We start from the raw sequence: 22,821 nt of genomic DNA, 5'->3' as shown, positions 1-22,821 counted from the left end.
CAGACAATTGTTGGTGAAAATTGCCACTGCAATTATTGTACACGACTTTTGTGCAAGAATTTCCATTGAAATTAACAAAATCCAAAGGATCCAAGTGATTCAATTTATTTAAATTTAATTTAAGGTTTTCCTATTAAAATTTTAGGAGAGATTAATTTATAGAGTTCAAAGTTTGCCAATTGTAGTTATTTATTTAAATATTAACAAATACGATTTTGATTTGGAACTTTGCTGATTACTTCATTTGTTGCCGCATAGAAAGAGAGAGCTCACTCGTACACCTCACCTACTTTGCTTGCAACGTCAGTTTACCACACACCACTGACAGCACCCCCATCCAACCACCCACCCGTCCACCGTACACCCACACGCACTATAGAGTCCGGGGCGTACGCCTCATTAGAACACCTTTCAGTTTGCTGTGTAATTTTCGCAACATTTTTAATGGCGTGCGGGGACATTTTGGCACTCGAGTGACCGTATGCGTGGATACCCCTGTACCCCTATACCCCCTACCACTGCCTCTGCCCCGTTGCGCGTCGCACGGAAAACTATTTAGAGAAGTGTCAAGAAATGTCTGCATTTTGCATTTTGCATTTGCCGTTGCAATTGCAACATCGTTGCGGCATTGCGTGGTTGCTGTTGTGCCTCTTCTGCCTGCCACACAGCTGTAGCTGTTGAGCTGCTAGCCACACGCCTGTGCCCCCCTCCCCTCCCCTCACAACTCTACCTTTTCTTTTTGTGTTGAGCGGGGGCGGGCGTTGATAAATTACAAAACATTGCGTTTTGGCCATTTTAAATGTGGCATGAAATTTGCATTCCATATGGGTTTTTTAGCCTGCCGCTGCTATTGCTGTCAACGAAATTGGGGCTGAAATGGCCTAATCCGCTATTGGACTGTGGGCGTGGCATGTGGCATGCTTCTATCTCTCTCTCTCTCTCGCTCTCTCGCTTTCCTCTGGGTGGATCTGCTTGAGAAGAAAACTGTGTCAGATTCCCCGATGGCTTTCGAGTGCATAAAACATTTTGCGCGCTGCGCTCTGTTGGCCTTTCTAAACAAAGGCCCCTCCCGGTACACCCCTGTACCCCCTTCGAGTGGAGAGCAGTTGCCAAAAAAAAGTGCAAAAGAGATGGCTATACCTGAGCTAAAGATTTTTGTCATTTGCATTGCGTTTTTGCGTTTTTGGTTTTTTGTTTTTTGTCTTTTGTTTTTTTTTTGTTTTGTTCTGCGTTTGTTTGGCGTTTTTGTGATTTATTTTCACTTTGACAAATGCACAAAAATGTGACCATGGCATGTCACTAGAGAAGAGTCTCTGTGGTCCATTGTATTTAAAATGCGTCTCCCGATATATCACAGATACAAAAGATAGAGACACAAATGGCAAAACGGAGAGGCGGAGGAGTATCCCCGATACCCCGATACCCCACTGCAGACAGACGATGAGACTCTTCCAGAAAGGATCCACAAAATATCGAAAAAAAAAGGAATGGGAATCTGTGGCTGTGTGGATGCGAGTAACTAATTAGTCAGAGCCAAAATCTGTCGCTGTTCTACGTACAATTTTTGTCAAATCATCGAGGAATCAGTGGCATCTTCTTTCGTTTTTTTGGGGTTGGGTTATTCTGTTAGGTTGTAACCCTACACTTGTATTAACCTTGCTGCTAGCTCATGATTATTAGTGTTGTATTAACTATGAACCTTTTATGAAATATCGTAACTATCCGAATAAGTATCGATACAAGCTATCGTCCGATAGTTCTAGCTCGCAGAACCAGAACTATGCGGAACTAGATAGGGAGGGAACTGAAGATCGGAGCTGGCTCACATAGTCACTTTTGCTTAATTGGTAAGACGAAGAGGGACTTCTAGAAATGGGAAATAAAAATCCAAAAACTACAAGGCCTCTTTTTGTAAAGTATTGGTACGATATTTTTTGGATATCATCAAGTTTTAACCACAAAAGAATAGTTCCTGTGTTCCTATAGTTTTATGAATGGAAACCAACGGAATAATTTCATAAACAGCTGGAAAGATACTTATATATTGTTGGTTTTTTTCTAATCTAATTTACATTTAATACAAAAAAAAATGTCTTTTCGAGTAGCACAATCGATTTTTACTATAATCTGTTATTCTTTAATTTATTCGATTAATCCGAAATTTTAATATTTTTGTCTTTTGAGGATAACTAAATTTCCGCTGAACAAGAAAAAAAACAGCTGTTTTGGCGGAGTTCGCCCTGCTTTTCAATGCTGTTCCCTGCTGTTGCATATATGTATTTATAAACATAAAAATTGTCAGTGTGGGTCATAGAAAAAACGAGGGGGAACGTTGTGAGTTGCTGCTGCAACCGCAACTCCACATTTATACCCGATACCCGGCGGGGCGAAAATGCTTCCTTCTGGACGATACACACATCACCTTTCACCACAAATCTAATATACCGCTATACTCATTTTGAGTAACGGGTATAAAAAGATATGGCAATAACACAGTGGTGCGGGGGTGGGGACGGGGAGGACACCAAAAGGCAGAACTGTGTGGCGTCTGGCTATAAAAATAGAGCTGGCTCTTTGCAAAAAGTTTGAAGTTGAAACAGGTGCATGCCACACAAACACATCTTTATTTGAATGCCCCTGTCTGACTCCCTTGAGATTTCGATTTTTGTTGACTTTTTACATCTGTCAGTGAATGAAATTGCATTTTACAGCGGGGCATAGGAAAATCTCTATTTCACACACACTCATGCCAGATGGGCTTGGCTCTCTGGCAACAATGCAATCAACATAAATACAAATCCCTAAACTATTTTAATGTCGACTTGACCCAAAAGCATCACCCAGAATGCCAACCCAGAGAATTCTGTGTGCCTCGTACACGAGACGAGTAATGGAAAAGTTTTTGTGGCACTCACAAGCTCTAGAGCCATAGCCATTTTCAGAGCCAGGTTCAACTTAAAAACGCATCAAGAGGCGTCGGCTTTGGCTGTTGGCCAAAAAGCCCCTGCCAACTAGGCGTAAACGTAATCGGATGTACGGCTCCAGCTACCGTGAAGGAGTTTTTTTTTTTTTTTTTTTTTTTGCGGAAAGTGTTAACGAACTTTAAGCTGTGCTCTTGGCACTCAGGGGAGTCGAGTTGTAAATAAAATAAGGTGCAGAGAATATCTTTCAAAATTTAAGGCAATGCTGAAGGAAGGTCCAACCATTTTGGTGAAGGATATTTCCCACAGGAGCGCGCACCTTTTTCGTAGCACTTTCCTTATCATTTATGTACTTTTTCAAAACGTATTTGCCACCCAATTGGACTTCTGTTTCTTGAGCAGATTTCCTCGCGAACATTGAACTTTGCGCCCAAAAAAAAGGGAAGGAGAAGAAGCGAATGGTGAGGTTCGATTCTATGCCATTCCCCTCCTATATCTATATCTATATCGAAAGAACACATGCAGTCAGACACTTCAGTTCATTGACATTTTGGGGTAATATTTTGCCATTAGCTGTGTCCTAATTCGGTGCACAGAATGTGCCACAGAATGGTCTCAGAGACATCCAACTATAATGAAAATGTAAGCCCAGACATACCCCAATATTTTTCCCTAAATTAAAAAAAAAAAATACTTTTCCATTTCGGTGTTGCCTTTGGTTTCTTATACCGCATGCTCAAAATGAGTATAGGGGTATATTAGATTTGTGGGGAAAATGAATATGTGTAACGCCCAGAAGGAAGCGTTTCCGACCTCATCAAATATATGTATTCTTGTGACTCCTGTGATAATACACTGAATCCAGTTCGTTTTAAAAATGGCATCCAGAATCTTAGAGAATGACCATTTTCTCTAGACTACGGATCTGGATCAGATCGGATTATTATTATAGCAAGAGGTGGCTACGCTTACTCATTCACTCTCGCTTTCTCACACACACTCTTCGTAGTACAATGTGTACTCCCTCTGGCGGAGAGAAGTCATACTGACTGAGTTTCGGGCATGTATGTATGTATGTAGAGTCGCTTCCGTAGCAGCGAATCGCAACGTTTCCCCCCGTTTTCATATTTTTTTTTGGGAATGAATATGAAACAATCAAATGGTAATTAACACTTTTCATCTGAATCACATGCTAATGCCCCATTATCGATAAAGATTTCTTTCTCGGAGGCCCCATGCTCCAGTGATGATGATGATGATTTCTGGCACACCCCAACGAAACCTAATTGATGGGGCAAGGGGCATTCGGCATGGCCAATAACCTTCGCCCCAGAATTCACGGGCTGCCTCTTTAGTTTTTCCTTTACAATTAGTGAAAATTTGTTGATTTGCATAAATTGGTTGGTCCGCTTTCGGCTTCTGTTTTGGGGATATGTTTTTTGTTGTTGGATATCTGACTTTTTTATTGGTTTTCCAGTTGCGCATTTCCCATTCGACTTCCCGTTTTGTTTATGTTTATGCTTTTGGGATTTTTTTTGTTCTTGTACTATTGTTAACTTAAATATTTGGTAGGCATTGCAGCCTGTCTGTCGTCCATTAGTAATCGATTAAAATGTTGTTTTTTTTTTTGCTAGTAAAAACGGTATTTGGAAAACTTTTGGATATTGATCATTGCTCAAACATGAACAAACCATGCCACTTTCGGCCCCTTGCAGAATGCTCAAACATAAATTCGGATAAATTTGAAAGATATTTTTGATTAAATTTGAATACATATGAACAAAAATTACTGCGGAAAGTGCTTGATAAATCTTTTAAAAATACTGGGTAAACTAATTTAGAACCAAAAAATACCTCTTTTCCTACTAAAACCGAAAAAAGGGTTCCTGAAAGTTGGAAGCTTTTTAGAATAACTTTTTGGTAAAGAAGTGGATGGGCGGAATTGCTTTGTTCTAAAAATCGCTGAAAAGGGTGCCTGAAAATAATTTTTATAATAATGCAAAAGTCGAATAAAATTAGCCAAGAAAGTTGATTGGAACATAATATACTATATGATATGATATTTAAAGATGAATTTGTATTGGCAATGCTTGAAATATCGCATAAAATTACAGCAAAATATCTTGTCTTACCCTTTTGAGTGAAATGTAAAATTCCAGTTGGTTTCAGGAACCCTTCGAAAGGAGGTTTCCGAATATTCCTCTTCGGCTCTGTAAACACTGGCTAATTGCCCCGAAATGTCTAGGAAATCCAGCGAATGGACGACACATCATAGCCATAAATTTCAATGGGCCATATATATGTATGTATTTATTTTTAACCCAATTTTCCTGTTCATCGCATAGTTTTTATATCAATGTTTCGTTGGTTGTTGTTGGTGGTGCTCTTTTTTATGGTATGCTTGTCAGCCTTTTTAGAATTTATGTTATGTTTTTTCATACATTCTTTTGGTTTGTTGTTTTTCTCAGTTGTTTCATTCTCTCTGGCTTTTCTATCGAATAATTTTTTTGTCTTCCCTTTGGTCTTCATCTACGTCTCCGTGTCTGTCTCAAGCAGTGGCTAAGAATCCCAGGCCGCCAGGGCTTTTTGTTCTATTCTATTCTGTCGATTCTGTCGCCAGCAACAGATTTCTCTGCTGGTGCTGCGTCTCCATACGCATTTGACTTTCAAATGAAGGACAAATATTGTACTGGCGAACGGGCGGACAGCAACAACAAACAAAAAACAAACAAAACATGGGAACGAGAGAGACAGAGAGAGAGAGAGAGCAAGAGAGAAGAGCATAAAACATAATACGATAGTGGGGAGGAGGTGGGTGGCGTGAGTTGAGACATGTACTAGGGAAAAAGTTTTTGCATTTGGATTAAATATTTCTACAGGTCTCCTTCTAGCGGTGCGTGTGATGGTATTCATAACAGAGTCTCTCCCATCCCTATCTCTGTGGGTCTTGTTTTATTTAAATTTTTTTCTTGTTTCGTGGTTTTTGCGTAGAAATGATGTGAGTAATTTCATTTTAAACTGTCTACTGGTGGGCAGTCGTACTTCTCGGCCTCGCTCTCATTTCTATCCGGAAAAGAGATTGCTGTAAAGTGCAAAAGTTTCTCAAAAATTTGCAGGTATGGCCATTAACAGGATGCAGTCCAAAGAATAACATCGCAATAAAGAACATAAACTGCGTTAAAAATCCACCTTTAGTTCGACGGGGGAAGACACGGTATTCAGCAATTGGTCCGTGATGGTCTGAAGGGGCAGTGACTTTGCAATTATCTCATCTCCTGATCTTCATTTGAGCTTGGAGCTTTTCTTCTAGCATGCCATGATACGCTCTCTCGCAATTGCTGTCTCCCAGAAATGGCTTGCGGTCGCTCTCTCAGCAGGAAAAACAATAAATCGAAACACTCGACTGAGAGGACCGACACTCGTTGCTCTCGGGCTTCGCTCTTAGCAAGTGCAAGACATTTGCAGTAAGCTTGAGCAACAATGCGATGCGAATAACCAACGGGCTTTTGCTTTGCTGCGTACTTGCTATCCTTCATTGTACTGCTCTCTCCGAAAAAAAACAATAACAACGAGTGTCGCTCTCATCAGGGCTCGTAACGACTATAAATACCATCTATTTGGCCACTACTATACACATATGTTTATTATATATTATATTTATTATATTATATATTATATGCATGGAATTTGGAATTTCTTTTTTCTATAGTGTGAATTCAAAAATTGAATGGCCTCCACAAAATACCAAAAATTGATCTCCTTTAAAATATATTTATTTACTTTTTTAAAACAGAAATATCTCATTAATCCCTACTAATTATTTATGTGGCTAGAGTATGCAATCCTCGTAACTGGGAAACATATTTTCTTTCGCTTAATGTTTATGTTTTTAGTTTAAAGACTATATTTTTTTCTATCTTGTTGTGTTGTTTGAATTTATGCTGCACACATTTTTAAAGAAAGGAAGAATGAGGGAGAGAGAGACGCGAGGCATCTGCAACGTCCGGCGGCAACATAAAAATAGATTTGGCCCAACGCGCTCTGCCACTTAAGCCACCGAAGCCGGGGCCAGGCCAGGCGGCGACAAAGCAACAGCAGCAGCAGCGGCAGCAGCAGAAGCAACATTTTATCGACACGAGCCAACTGTCAGTCGCTGTGGCAGTGGCAGCAGTCGAAATCCGTGTGGCACCATCACCGTTCCTCCTAAGCATTGTTGCAGCCCCATGTTGAGCTACACAGAGGGATGCAGAATGCAATATGCTTTCGCTTTTTTAGACCAAATAAAGCGCAAATAGCACGGACATGGACACACGGACACACACTAAAAAAAAAGATACAGATACAGACCAATGCAAATAACTTGGCACGCATCTTGTCGACGCCGTCTTCGTTGCCGTTGCAGTCGTTTTCGCTGTCGTTGTCGTTGCATGAAACGCCGATTCTAATGCATTTCCCCTGCCATGGGCCTGCCCGAATAATTTCGAAACTTAACTTGTCCGCTTATACAGAGTGGGGAGGAGAGAGAGAGAGAGACAGTGAGAGAGAGAGTAAGAGAGAGAGAGAGAGCGAGCGAGCGGGGAAGAGTAGTACTTTGGTTCCATATCCCTTGTAGTTTTGGTTTTTGTTCGTGTTTATTTAGGACTTGTGTGTGTGTGTGTGCGCAGTTGGATAATTTTCGACTTTATTTTCTTTGCTTTTTGTCTGCATTAAAAAATGCAGAAAAACTCAAACGTCAGACGAGAATTTTATTTGCTGTTTTTATTATTCACCCTGTGACTTATTTTCCTTCTCTGGTTTTCCCAATCCTTCCCATTTTCATTTACATTCTTCCCTCTTTTTTGTGTGGTTGAAAAATTATTTTGTTGTTGTTTTTGTGTGTTTGGCTTTCGACTGTAATTAATTTACAGGGCAGGCCGCAAAGTCCTTTTTTCTGTTTTTGACATTACCTATTTGTGGATGACCGCAGACCTAAAACGCATTTGATCGGATCAGAACAGATTCGGATCGGATCGGATGGGAGTGGAGTGGAGTGGATCAGAGATGTCTCGAAAATAGGTTCTGGATTTTTCTCATTCCTCTTTGGATATCTCTCTGTCTCTCTCTATGAGTCAGTCCAGCGAATGCATTTTATGGCTTGAAAACACACTCACGCACATATGTACAAACAGACAAATATTTGCCACGCTTCAACAATCAGCGTTTCAATGAAACCGCTGTTAAGCGGGCGCCTTCAACAGGCGAACAACTACACACCCTCTCTACCAATGCCATGCTCCCCGTCCCATGCACAGACGACTACTCTTACATAACCGCACACACAGATGCAGGGAACGTATCTGTATCACATGCAGAGCTCATAAAAATAAAATGGCGTTACACAAAACTAAACGTTGTAGCCCCCTTCCCCAAAGTCACAAAAGTGATGGCAATTGAAAGCGAAAAAAAACCCGCCAAATGAAGTGGAAGAATATTTGGCTGAGGATTGGAATGTGATTTTATATGCTGGGATGCTAGGGACAACTAAATCGATTCGTTTCGTTAGATGAAAATACAGCTACATAGTACGTAGTACTTACATAGCTACATATTCGTGTAGTATATCATAGTGGAAAAGGGTACTCGGTAAGGGGTGCTTAATCTAAAGATACAATTGTAATCGTATCATCGGAATACTATACATACTGCTTAAATTCAGGGCATAACTTAATTTAAATTCCATTTTCATAGTTTCTACTAATATTATACTAAACCTTACTTTTAATTATTTTAACAATAATCTTACTACATATACTTATATTCGAATGAGAGAAAATGGGAATAGCATGAGCTTTTGTTTTTTTTTTAGCTTGAATTCCACTAAATTCTCATCTCTCTCTTGCTCTATCTCTGCTGCCGCTGCTGCTGCTAGTGCTGGTGGTGGTGGTATTGGTATTGGTGTTGCCATCAAACTTTGCCCGGAATTGTCGTTGTCATCGTCAGCGCAGTCGAGAACACACCTGAGAAATCAATCAATCGATTTGTTCAACTGTAACTGTGACAAGAGAGCAGCCAGCCTGAGGAAGGGAGAAAGGGAGGAAGGGAGACTGGGGACTGACTGACTTTAACAATCAGTCGGGCAACATGTTGTCAACATATTTGTTAACGTTTGATAAAAAAGAACGCGTTCAGAATGCTGACTGCGCTAAATGCCCGCTGGCATTTTATGCTGAAAAACAAAAGACAAAGCAAGGAAGCGTTGGCGAGGATAAGCTTCTTTAGAGGAGAGAGAGAGAACGAGAGAGCGAGAGAGAAATAGAGAAAGAGAGAGGGCGGGGATTGTCAATTGTCAGGCCGGTGGCGGCGGCACCGGTACATGTTAATAACTTCAACCAAAAACAAACCAAAAAAATAAAGTCAAAAGAACCAGCAGAGGAGATCAGAGCGCCTGAAGGCCATAAAGTGCTTAAATTTATTTCAAATTTGTTTGATAGGGTACCAAATTTAAAGATAACGTGTTTAAAAAGGGAAGAAACATCCCAAAGCCAAAGCAAAAATTTCCTGGTTTGCCGTGGTTCTTGTGACAAAACGAGGGGGAGCGTTGTGAGTTGCTGCGGCGACCGCAACTCTATATTTATACCCGATACATAGTCAGAATGGCTACGTTTAGCGACAATTTTGAAACACACATGTAACCGTGAGCTCTAACAGGAGTGCGGATACCAAATTTTGTTGCTCTGAGATCTGTGGATGCCACACATTTTCGTCCTTTGCGGGGGCGGAAAGGGGTGCGGCCAATTTTTGAAGTACACTTGCGGAGGTTCGATATCACAGGAGTGTGGATAACAAATTTGGTTGCTCTAGCTCTTATAGTCTCTGAGCACTAGGCGCTCATAGGGACGGACGGACAGACAGACATGGCTCAATCGACTCGGCTATTGATGCTGATCAAGAATATATATACTCTATGGGGTCAGAAACGCTTCCTTCTGGACGTTACACACATCCATTTACACCAAAAATCTAATATACCCCTATACTCATTTTAAGTATCGGGTATAAAAAGAGTCAGTCTGTTGTCAAAATACCTTTGACGGGGTTTTTTTCTGTGTCGATGCTTCAAAGCGAAATGCAGTCCATCTTTTGATTTACGCCGTCCGGTGTGGAAAATTTTCCAATCTCACACACAGAGGGAGTGAGATGGAATGGGAGTGGGAGGTGAACAACTTTTGCCACACATTCCATGTAAATATTTGGAGGCAGAGAAGCAGCTGACAACTGTTGCCGCTTGCCCTTGTGCAATGTGAATGACTGGACGACAATCGGATGGATGGATGGAGTGGAGTGAAGGTAGGCCCGCAGAGCGGTGAGGGACCAGAAAGTGACAGCTGGACAACAAATCAGCTTACGAGAGGGAATGCCTCAATAAACTTTTGTAACCAACTTTTTCACCGGGAACGGACGACGAAAAAGTCAACTTAAATGCGTTCAAGCATTCATCTATTTTTGGACAAAGATTTTCTATGGCGTCCCCATTTTACTTTTTCTTTTGGCTTTTCCTCGCTTTTCTTTTCATTTCTTTCACTCTATATTTAAGAGTATGTTCGATATGCCTCTCTGGCAAAGTTTTTACCTCTGAGGTGGCACATACTATACTATAATACACATACTATAGAATATCCTATATATACTCGGTCTTTATAGAACATTTTTAGTGGGTGGTGGAGAGCAACGGGAAATTTTTGAATCGATTTTTAGGAATGGAACTCAAAGAAATCTTTTAAAATTCCTTGATATTATTGTGTTTAAATTTGTTGTCGTCATATCTTTGGAAATGATGGATATTCCCTTTAAAAATGCAAAATAAATGTTTGTCGCGACTCATAGCTTATTCAATGCACATCGCACATAAATTAAATGCTAATAAATTTCAAATGAAATAGACAATATTGTATGGGTGAGACTTTGCAGTACAGCGCAGAGTTTTGCCGCAAAATACAAGCAAAAAAATGATTAATGCCCATGGGGCATGGGGCAGGCAGAACAAAGGCGAAGGTAACAAACCATCCAGCCAGAGGGAGAGAGAGAAAGAGAGAGAGGGGACAACCCATCAATTGACTAATGTCGCGCACGGCACATCCATCATAATTATGCGCAATATTGGAGACATATTCGGGGGCGCTGCTTGACAACTTTATGACTCGGTCCGAAATGGAAATTCTAGATATGTTTATTTCGTTGCAGATTTACAGGTTCTTAATTAAAATCATTCCATATGAAAATTTATCAAATGACGGACTGTCTTATCTGTCTGTCTGTCTGGTCTGTCTTTTGTCGGTTGTCTTTTCATTCACATATGTTTCATGCTCTTATTTTGTGCCTCATGTGTCGCGTAGAGGCTACTATGGTCTACGACTCCTGTCTCCTGTGATCTCATTTCTTTCCTTCGCCTCTGTCTCTGTCTCTCTGGCGACATTTTCATTTAATTTTTCGTCGCTTTACTTTTCTTTATTTATGAAATCTTTAGACATTTTTCGCATTCGCTTTGCCTTAATTGAGATATTTATTCCATGCTGTGTTTATAATTTTTGCATTTGGATGGCTCTTTAAATGGATCTCTGTTTTGCAGCTTGATAGGAAATTAGCTGATTTAATGGCGAGCGTCTGAAAAATGTGTAAACAAAGAAAATACAAGCTGGCCAAAAAAATACTGGATTTCTGAAGGAAAGAAGTACTTTGTTTATGGGGCGGATACTACTTCGGCGTTGCTTCGTCTGCGAATCCTCTGGCCTTCAATCTACTACGAAAGACTCGAGGAAAATCGCTTCATATCTCAACATATGTATGTATCACACACAGCGACAAAAAAAAGCCGCTACCCTGATATTTCATAAATTTTGGACTTCTCCAGAATGGGGTTGCGATGGTATGGAAACTTCTACCTGAATGGATCACCAATATCCCGAAACCTCCAAAAACTGTCCTCCAGTCGTTGCAGTACGTAGTCCATCCCTCGTCGGAGAGATAATACCGAATAGTCTTATACTAGTTATTGTTGAAAATAGTTCTTTGCTCTTAGGGAAAGAAGCTATTGAAATGGAAATAAAAATGATACAGCAGTTATTATGCTGTAAAGGATGCACAATAGATGTAAGATGACAATGTTCGTACATTGATCAAATGTGGCACATGTGGCATATTTTCTCTAAAGTTAGATCATTTTCAGTACCATTTTCTGTCGCACGCACTCTTTTTCGTTTAATGCTATCGCCGTCTGCCGGGGGAGGGTCATACTGACTATGTATCGGGTATAAATGTAGAGTTGCGGTCGCCGCAGAAACTCACAGCGTTCCCCTCGTTTTTTTTGTAGTTCTAGTTTATTTTTATTATTAAAAAAAGCAAACCCACACAATTTTTTAATCGCTGTTTGCACAAATGTTCTTCCCTCAACGACTCAGTCGGCGTTAAGTATTTAGTTTTTGATGTTTTTGTATTTCTTTTCGGTTTGTTTTTTTTCGTGTAGTATGGCTGAGTTTTTCTCCCACTAATAGTATTTTTAGCTTCGGTTGCGTTGCCGGCCGGTACTTTTGCAGAAATATCAAAATGTTTTGTTGGTTTCTTGGTTTTTTTATACCCGATACTCAAAATGAGTATAGGGGTATATTAGATTTGTGGTGAACATGGATGTGTGTAACGTCCAGAAGGAAGCGTTTCCGGCCCATAAAGTATATATATTCTTGATCAGCATCAATAGCCGAGTCGATTGTCTGTCTGTCCGTCCCTATCAGCGCCTAGTGTTCAAAGACTACAAAAGCTAGAGCATCGGCCGGCCCCTTCTACCCCCACAAAGGACGAAAATCTGTGGCATCCACAATTTTAAAGATATGAGAAAACCAAAAACGCAAAATCGAAGAGAATGACAATATCTTCTAGAATCAGAATCTGCAGAAACTGAACCAGAGCGTATCATTGTTATAGCCAGAGTGAAGAAAACAATTTCATTTTTTTCTCGCTCTGTCTCGCTCTAACACACACGTTTCACGATCGGCTTTGCCAAAAAAAGTGAGCGCCTAGATCTCAGAGACTATAAGAGACTACCAGACTGCCGAATCTGGATCAGATCGGATCATTTTTATAGCCAAAAGTAAAATATCAATTTGCAGTGGCTACGCAGCGCCCGACCCTGGGTATGTGTTGTTTTCTCCGTCAAGGATATCCATAGAAGACACCAGCCGACAAATGAGACATTTTGGAATGATTTCTGTTGATTTACTTCTTTGACCTCTACTTGAGGATTATCCTTCCCAAAGATTATTCATTCCAAATCCTAAGTCCAAGGCAAATAAATAACACAAGAATAATAGATATGTAGATACACAGATACTTTCTACAGATGCCAAAAATGGCAAAATAATTTGGATCATTGAGATACATAGTTAGACCTTTTTTTTATTGTTATGAATATTAATAACAATAAAAAAAAGGTCTAACTATGTATCTCAATGATCCAAATTATTTTGCCAGTGATGGAGGCACAAAATATCCAAAAAGCAAAGCTTATTGGCCCGCGCCCGATGCCAAGAAAAATACACAACAAACAAATTGCCGCAGCCAATGTTTTCTAAATATTAGTATTTAGCGCAAGTTAAATAATCATACAGATTATTGCACAAAACTAAAAAAAAGAAAGAAACAAAAATAAAAAGGAAAGAAAGAAAAAACAAATCCAAAAATAAATAAAAAATTAAAAATACTAAACAATTAAAAAAACGAGGGGAAACGTTGTGAGTTGCTGCGGCGACCGAAACTCTACATTTATAGCCGATACTTAGTCAGTATGGCTCTCCTCCGGCAGACGCCGCTACTATAAAACGACACGACGGACGGACAGACAGACAAACAGACAGACAGACAGACAGGGCTCAATCGACTCGGCTATTGATGCTGATCAAGAATATATATACTTTATGGGGTCGGAAACGATTCCTTCTGGACGTTAAACACATCCATTTTCACCACAAATCTAAAGGTAAACCCTGTAGCCGCATATAGCCCCCCATCTACAAGGCTGCTCTAAGCTTTTACATTCTGTGTTACAATCAACATTGTTGCACCATCTCGTTGAAAATGATGTGGCGGCGTTGCGCATAAGAGAAAGCTAAACTTTTTACATCAAAGAACTTAAATTATGAAAATATTTACTCGCTCAAAAACCAACACCAAAAAGGGCAGGGAAATGTGAAAATTTTGATTCGAAAAGTTTAAAAACAAAAAAATTGAAAAGTTTTCAATTAGTTTCACTTGAAATTGCACTTAATTTTAATTCTTTACAGGGTATAGACATAGTTTAGTGAAAGCCATAGAGAATGCTCGCCATGTAATGCAACAAAACTTTGTGCTTATTTTTACTGAGAAATTCTTTCTTTGGTGCATTCAAAAATCTCATTTAATTAATTGAATTCAATACGACAACCGTCATGGAAAAAGCATGCGGGAAAGGCTGTCTCGGAACGCCTCCGCTCTCCCTCCCTTTCTCATTTTACCTAATTACTTTCTCTTCCCAAATGCCCCTCTGGGCGCGGAAATAACCATAGAAATACCCAAAAACGAGGTGGAACGTTGTGAGTTGCTGCGGACACCGCAACTCTACGGTTATACCCGATACTAAGTCAGTATGGCTCTCCTCCGGCAGACGCCGCTAATATTAAACGACACGACAAAGAGAGCGTGCGAGAGAGACAGAAAATCAGTCTGAGCGTGACGTCACGCGCTGCGTAGCCACTGCAAATTGATTTGTTTCCTTTGGCCATAAAAATGATCTGATCTGATCCAGATTCAGCAATCTGATAGATATGGTCGTTATCTATGATTCTGCGTTTTTAGTTTTCTCAAATCTGCAATATTGTGGATGCAACAGATTTTCGTCCTTTGTGGGGGCGGAAGGGGGTGGGGCGAAATTTTGAGATAAAGGTTTTATAGTGAGATCTAACAGAAGTGCGGATACCAGATTTGGTTACTCTAGCTTTAATAGTCTCTGAGATTTGTGAATATCCCCAGATTTGCATCCTTTGCGGGGGCGGAAGGGGGTGTGGCGAAATTTTGAAACAAACTCGTCTCGGTCCGATATATTAGGAGTGTGGATACCAAATTTGGCTGCTCTGCTTTTATAGTCTCTGAGATCTAGGCGCTAATGTTTTACTCTAAGCAAAGCCGCCTATGCTACCTGTGTGTTAGAGAGAGACAGGGCGAGAAAAAATGAAATTGTTTTCTTGATGCTGGCTATAATAATAATACGATCGAATTCAGATTCTGCAGTCTAAAAGATATGGTCATTCTCTACGATTCTGCGTTTTTAGTTTTCTCGTATCTTTAAAATTGTGGATGCCACAGATTTTCGCCCTTTGTGGGGGCGGAAGTGGGCGGGGCAAAGTTTTGAAATATTTTTGGAGCAGTGACATATTACAGAAGTCTGGATCCAAAACATCGTTGCTCTAGCTCTTATAGTCTTTGAGCATTAGGCGCTGAAGGGGACGGACAGACGGACAGACGGACGGACGGACAGACAGACAGGGCTCAATCGACTCGGCTATTGATGCTGATCAAGAATATATATACTTTATAGGGTCGGAAACGATTCCTTCTGGACGTTACACACATCCACTTTTACCACAAATCTAATATACCCCAATACTCATTTTGAGTATCGGGTATAATAATTCATTATTTATTTTGTCGGAATATGACACAATTTTTCCTGCTTGTGTGGAGGAAGAGAGGCAGCGGCCAAAGGTGACAGAGTGACTGACAAATGCCCAGAGATTCGCATAGCCCCCCTGACAGATATCCAAAACGATGATGGCTTGACAGCTGGTGCTGCTGCAGTCACAATTTTCAAGATACAAGAAATCCGTAAACGCAGAATCATGAAGAATGATCATATCTTTGAGATGCGCAGATTTTGTGATCGTATTATTATTATGGCCAGAATGATCAATACAAGAGTTGTCGTTTGGCTGGTTGAACACCTAGACTCGTAGAACACTATCAGTTCTTGAGCATTGAGCTTTCATGTCGATACATTTTTGAGTCACGTAGAAAAGGAGTACAGGGTATATCTTTGTTGCTCATTTGATTGGCCATTTTCTTTTAGGGGTTAAGCTCTGATTAGCGATGGCTGTGATTCATTGGGAGGATGAGGATGAGGTTGTCCATTGGCCTGGCTCTCGCTGGCGTCATTGCAGAGCATTTTACCTGCTGGCACAATTAAGTATTCGGCACGTAAATGAATCATTCAAATGGCTTTTCATTTACTCACTCTCTCTCTTTCATGGTTTTGGCTGAGTTTTTCGTAGCGGTGGCGATGGTTTTTGTGGTCCATATGCCCCGTCAGCTCGTGTTGTGTGCAATTAATAAATTTAATTAAGAAATAATGGAACAAAACCCAACCCACCCCTTGCCTTCTTGTGTGTCGCTCTTTCAAGTGTGAAAATTATGATTATTTTCCATACATAATTTTCTTTATGAAAAATGCAAGATACAAAAGAAAAATGTCACTTTTTTCCCCACCAACTACGAGAATTTTGTCTTAAATTATAAATCAAATAAGCTTTTAATTAATTTGTATACAAATATATGTACATATATAGCATGAGGAGCCATAGAAATTGACTTCCAGAACTAAGATTACATCGATATTCCAAGGCTCTCATTCACATTTCGATATTTGGTATTCCACGTTTCGCCGCTGTTTTCTGGCGCTATATAAATTGGTGTAAAAAATCCCCCTGCGACGGGCCGAATGCCGAACATAATTCAGCAGAAATGACCCAAAGCGCACGACAACGGCTGCCAAGAAATGTTTGCCTGCCTGCCCGCACGGAAACTGCAGTTTTTGCTGTTCTGTTGCATTGGTCACGACTGCTGTGTGTATGCGGGTGACGTGCGGTTGTGGCTGCCATGGGGCATACGGTATGGTAAGGAGGGAGGCACGCGGCAGTGGCAGTGGCAGTGGCAGATGGCGGTCGGGCACAGCCCACGGCATAGCAGCAGCTTGTGTACAGGGTATACGGCTGGGTGTGGCTGCCATTGAATTGAACCCAAACAAATGGTCGACAATTTGCCAGAGGTTCTGCTGCTGCTGTTGCTGTTGCAGCTGCCTCCTGTAAAACATTTAAGTAATGCAACCCCACAGGATCAATAGAATAGATTGCAACAATTGTGGTAAAGGTGGAAGCCTCAAGGCAAAACAAAATTGAACATAAAAGAAGGCGTTGCTGAACGAATACAAAAGCTTTAGAGGATGTTCCTCCTTTGGTGAATTTTTGGATGTCACAACAATTTTTGTATTTTTAGATCCGATTTCTATAGTGTTGTTCTGTTAGGTTCAAGTTAAAGAATATAACTGTTGCATGTTCCGTAGAGGGTCAAAGAGGTTTTATTTGCTGCTGCTGAAAAAATCTCGAAATGTGTCAAAAATATGTGACCCCAACATTCGCTAGATAACCATTTGCAATGAAAAATTCTCTGTGCAGTGCAAATATTGGATTACAGCCGCAATTTTGGCCTTGACAATCGCGCGGCTTATTAACGCAAGACGCGATTTCCTGCCAATTGTTTAGCACACCGGAAACGACATGAGGGGGGGGGGGGGGGGGGGGGGGGGGGGGGGAGAGCGGCTGGGCTGCTAACCAGAGGCGTGGGTAGTCGCACTGTCAAATGGCCGTACATCATCCTGCCCCCAGAGATCTATGCCAAGTGCCACCCCATCATGCCTGCACCCACCTCTAATATGGCGAATACCCGATTCTCAAGCTTACCCAGCAGAAAGCGTTTCCGACCCCATAAAGTATATACATATATGCTTGATCAGCATCAATAGCCGAGTCGATTGAGCCATGTCTGTCTGTCCGTCCCTATGAGCGCCTAGTGCTCAAAGCCTATAAGAGCTAGAGCAACGACATTAAATCCGGACTTCTGTGATATGTCACTGTTAAAAGTAGATTTCAAAACATCGCCCCACCCCCTTCCGCCCCCACAAAGAACGAAAATGTGTGCCATCCACAATATTGAAGATACGAGAAAACTAAAAGAATCTTGATCAGATCGGCACATTTTTATAGCCAAAAGGAACAAATCAATTTGCAATGGCTACGCAGCGCCCGACGACATGTTCAGACACATTTTCTGTCTATCTCGCACGCACTCTTTGTCGTGTCGTTTATTATTTGCGGCGCCTGGCGGAGGAGAGTCATACTGACTGAGTATCGGATATAAATGTAGAGTTGCGGTCGCAGCAGCAACTCACAATGTTCCCCCTCGTTTTATTTTGTTTTATTTTTTTTGTATCTTTTCAGTTTTTATGGCTATAATTTTTCGCCGTCGTCTCTTGAGTCATCGTCGAATTATTGCGAAACTATGGGAATGCAATATTTTGGTCGAAAACGCCTTATTGTTGTTGCATTTATTTTCTCTATACATGTTGTTGCATGTGTGTGTGTGAAAGAGAGATTGCGTATGTGTGTGTTTTTTTTTCATGGTGGGTGAGAATCTCTTAGAGACGTGACCAGCCCGTACCAGTCAACGAACTGGACTACTCCTCCGGGGCTTCCCGGCTCACTTCCCCGCGGGATCACCGCTAAGTATTACTTCGCGGGGATGGGTTGCCTACTTCGGCACTCTCTGCTAAGCTTCGCTCCCTTTCGCATCTTCTCAGATCATTATGGATCATCCACAGATCATCCAGTTTTTCTCTGACTCGGTCATATATGACAGCTCCTCTAATGGTAGAACAAATTGTGTTCTTGAGCTGTACCTTGTGCAGTAATACATCACATGCTCCGCATGCTCGCTGGCATTTGGACACTCAGGACACTGTAGGGTGTCGTCATGCCTAAATCTATGCAGGTACTTTCTGTAGCCTTCGTGCCCCGTCAGGAATTGGGTGAGGTGATAATTCACTTCCCCGCTGCTCCGCCCCATCCACGACTCGATGTTGGGGATCATCCGGTGGGTCCACCTCCCATTGCGGACCGTGTCCCATCTCTCTTGCCAGGTTACTATCGATCGCGTTCTTTCTTCTTGGGTGCCGGCAGGCGTTGCGCCCATCTACCTAGCCAGTATATCCACCGGGATCATCCCTGCTAGGACCAGCGCTGCGTCATCGGAGACCGTTTGCAATCCGGATATGACTCGCAGTGCGCTGTCATGAACTCCATGGTTTTTCTGCTGGATATCAGAACACCCTCCGTTTTGTGGACTGCCAGATCAAGTCCAGCATTTTTGAGCCACTCACCTGCTATCCGGATTGAGTTGTTCGCGGCCGCCTCCACTTCCCGTACGTACTTTGCCACCACGACTAACGCTAGGTCGTCTGCGAATCCTACTAGCCTACATCCTGGTGGGAGGCTAAGCCGGAGGACATCGTCATACATCATGTTCCGCAAGAGCGGGCCAAGGACCGACCCCTGTGGGACACCTGCTGTGACTGGGTACCGTCTGAGAGGTAGCTAGAGATTACCCTCACAAGGTAATTTGGTAGTCCAGCGTTCTCCTGGCAGCTTATGATCCTTGCCCAGCGTGCCGTGTTAAACGCGTTCCACAGGTCGAGGATTGCTACTGCACAGTATTCCTTTTCTCCCCATCTCCATCTTTTACCTTCGATCGCCTTCCTCGCTATTTTCGTGACCAGCGACACTGCGTCAACAGTTGGGCGGGACTTTCAAAAGCCATACTGCGCATCAGAGAGTGCTCCCCTTTCCTCAATGGCGTCCAAAAGACGATTGTAGATGATCCTCTCGAGAATTTTTCAGCGGTGTCCGGTAGGCAGATCGGCGTATATCCCGACCGATCTTCTGCTGGCTTGTGTGTGTGTGTGTGCGTCTCTCTGGCAGAATGCGCCGCCGAGTGGCCAATAATGTTTGCAATTATTTATTGCCCAACCCCTTCAGAGTTCGTACGGTTTTGTGGGGTGGGGGGATGTTTATTGCTACCTCCTCAGAACACGAGAGTGCACCCATGCCCCCCTACCATTCTCGATGTGCAGAACGTGCGAAAAACTTGTATGTTCTCAACAGATTTGTGCAACTTTGAACTTTTCGATTTAAAGGGAAGGGGAGCGGAGGGGAGGGGAGTGGGTATTGAGTCAGCGGCGGTACACATGACGACATAATTCCAACATACACACAGGCAGCGGCGGCAATTCAGCAATATTTGCTAGCAATTAATAAATTTAGTGAGTTTTATGCCACACACCCTGCATCTGCCACTGCCACTGCCTTTACACACACCCCCCTACCGCTGTTTTGCAATGTTTATGAATGAAAATATCGCATGAATTTTCATCTCAATTTGGTGTCTAATAAATTGCAATCACACTCAAGCGCATGCTAATTAATTTGTAGATCATAAAATTATGATTAGAGCGCAATATGCGGCTGCTGCCTCTGCTGTCGCCCATAGATATTTTTTCTTCGTTCTGTGGCAGCCTTGGAAGGTGCGTTGACCAATGCGGAGTATGCGCAATTAGTCGACATATCCAGAAACACAGATGGGGATACAATTATATACAGCTACACACGCGACAGTGTGCTGCATACAAGATTTTCTTCTGACTAATTTCTGACTATTTTTCTTATTTGTTGTGCCTTATTTTTTGCAGGTAAGTTCTGATTGATTGATTGCAAGGAAGAGTGTGTTGTATTCGTTGTTAATGCAGAAGAAGCAAGCGGTTTCCACACAAAAAAGAGTATGTATGATGAAAAAAATAATAGAAACAGCGAATTTCTTCTGTTTTTTTTTTTTAACAAAACAGTAAAATTAAAAAATCCTAAAGGGCCCAAAAAAAGGTTTATGTTTTTTTGCTTTGACATTTTGTCCTTTTCTAGCTTACAAATACTCACTTTGATTATCGGGTATAAAAATGTAATGAAAATTAATTACAATCGAAACACTACAATAGGCAAAATGCTTGAGTACCAGAATCTCTGTAATTCAAAGCAATTTCCTAAGACGGTTATGATAACAGGATATTCCTCTAGAGGTTCTAGTGGTTTCTTTTAGCTGATTATAACGTTCTGAAGCTGCAGCATATTTAGAAGGCAATCAACGGATACCCAGAGATAAATCTTTAACTAATTAAAAAAAAAGATACAAACAAAACAGGAAAAGAAAAAAAAACAAAAAAAAATATGTGTGGGGGTAAAATTTTTTTTTTGTGTTTCTGAGTGGGAGTGTTTGGCTCTGGAATTTCGCCAACAAATCTCCCAATCGATTCTCACCTCATTGTCGGGGTAGTCCGGACCTGGACCTGGGCACGGGATTGTTTTCAATATCACAACAAACTTGACCGCAGACTTTGCCAAATTGCTGTTGCCTTTTGAGGGTGGGGAAAAAATGTTGACGTGAAAATTGCAAACGAATGTTGGCTAGGCGCAACAGTTTTTCCACCTCTTCTCCCCCCTCTCTCTCACTCTGGCTCTTGGTGTTTTGGTGCGTCTGGAATGAATAGAGGCGTCATTAGGTGGCACGCAAAATATTGTGTGAGTGCGTGTGGTGTGTGTGTATGTGTGTGTATGTGGCGCCTTTGTTTGTTTGCTTTATAAACGCGCGCTGTAACATCAGCGATTGAAAGAAAAGAGAAGCGTGTGAGAGTAAGAGAAAGAGAGACAGTCCCACAGTCGATCCACGAAAAGTCTCCATTTTGCCCTGGCTGGCCTCTGTTATTCGCTGTTCGCATTAATTATTTATCTGCCTCTGTCTCTCTCTCTCTCTCTGTCTCTTTCTCTTTATGTATGTATATGTATGTGTTTCTCTTTGGTTATTCGCAATGTTTCATGCATAATTAAGCATTTTTGCAATTAAATGTGTAAGCGTGTGTCTCCTCCTCGTGTCTGGTAGGTACCTTCCTTCACCTTCACCTCAACCTCCATTCTCCGAAACCCTACCACCATCCATTCTCCTCCGTCCTCCCTCGCAAAAACCCTTTCAACTAACGAAACTTTTGCTTGAGCTTACGGCTGCAGCCTGAAGAATATTCAAGTAATATTTTAGTAATAACTTAGGGGATCTCCGAATGAAAGGGGAATATTGAGAAGGGGCTTAAATTAAGGCTTCGTTTTGTGTGGCTTCTTTAAGGTATCTCCCATTAGCAGCGATAGGACTCTAACATTAAAAATGAAAGCCTATTCTTTGGGTACTGCTTCCCAGAAAGAACTCACCCCAAAGGTAAAATATGCTTTTCAATGTTAATTAATGCAGGAGATTTTTCTTATTAAGGTATTTATATACTTAAGTAGCTTTCAAACATTTAGGGGCGGTTTCTCGACATCGGATAAAGGTGCCGACTGGCTTACGACCAGACAAACTTGTCCAAAACCATTCGGCTTTCTTGGCCGAGGGCCGGTAGTTTGTCGGTAGTTTGCTGTTAAGCGCAAACACACAGAATTTCTTGGATTATTGAACGAGCTGTTTATGCTTCGTCTAACGCAAAGCAATAGTCTATCCTTCTTCATATTTTTGTAGAGCCGAACAATTCTTAGCCGGCGGACCGGTGGCTGGCATGAGCCCTTGAGAAAATCAATTTTCCGACACTTTTTCTGTCCGAGATATGTATGTTAATCCGAAGTCGAGAAACCAGTCCTCAAAATTAATTTAATGCTAGACGATCTTAGACGAAAACCCACCAAAAACTTCCAAAGTTCTACTAATTATACGAGTCTATCTAAAAGTATAAGTATTTTCTTCTTAAGAGCTCTTCTTATTTAAGGTTTAAGCAACAGCTTCCTAGAGTAGTTCCCTAGAATAGTTCCATTAATTTCCTTCCTAAAATACACTTAACCCAGAAAAATGTCTTAATGAAATGCGAAAGAATCTTCTTATATTATTTTGTAGTCTCTTTCATTATCTATGTACTTCTCGAAACAGGAAA

At 41.4% G+C, this 22,821-nt stretch overlaps 1 protein-coding gene across 3 annotated transcripts in view; it reads left to right on the top strand.

The window, feature by feature from the left end:
• LOC6602725 (myocardin-related transcription factor B) overlaps positions 1-22,821 on the top strand; it is a 50,964-nt gene that overhangs the window by 5,946 nt on the left and 22,197 nt on the right. The window contains exons 1-2 of one of the 3 annotated variants that reach the window (XM_026993661.1): positions 11,592-11,739; positions 11,809-11,894. The exons of 1 other annotated variant lie outside the window; for it this stretch is intronic. In XM_026993661.1, coding sequence (XP_026849462.1) covers positions 11,810-11,894 — 85 coding nt within the window. In that variant the 5' untranslated portion in view covers positions 11,592-11,739; position 11,809. Of the gene's footprint in view, positions 1-11,591; positions 11,740-11,808; positions 11,895-20,624; positions 20,641-22,821 lie in introns of those variants that run through there. One more of the 3 variants, XM_026993663.1, reaches the window with a different exon arrangement.

This window comes from Drosophila persimilis, unplaced genomic scaffold (genome assembly GCF_003286085.1).
Source record: "Drosophila persimilis strain 14011-0111.01,24,50 unplaced genomic scaffold, DperRS2 tig00000868-arrow-arrow-pilon, whole genome shotgun sequence".
Lineage (NCBI taxonomy): Eukaryota > Metazoa > Arthropoda > Insecta > Diptera > Drosophilidae > Drosophila > Drosophila persimilis.
The sequence above is the reverse complement of the archived record's forward strand: the minus strand, read 5'-3'. Positions and strand labels throughout refer to the sequence as shown.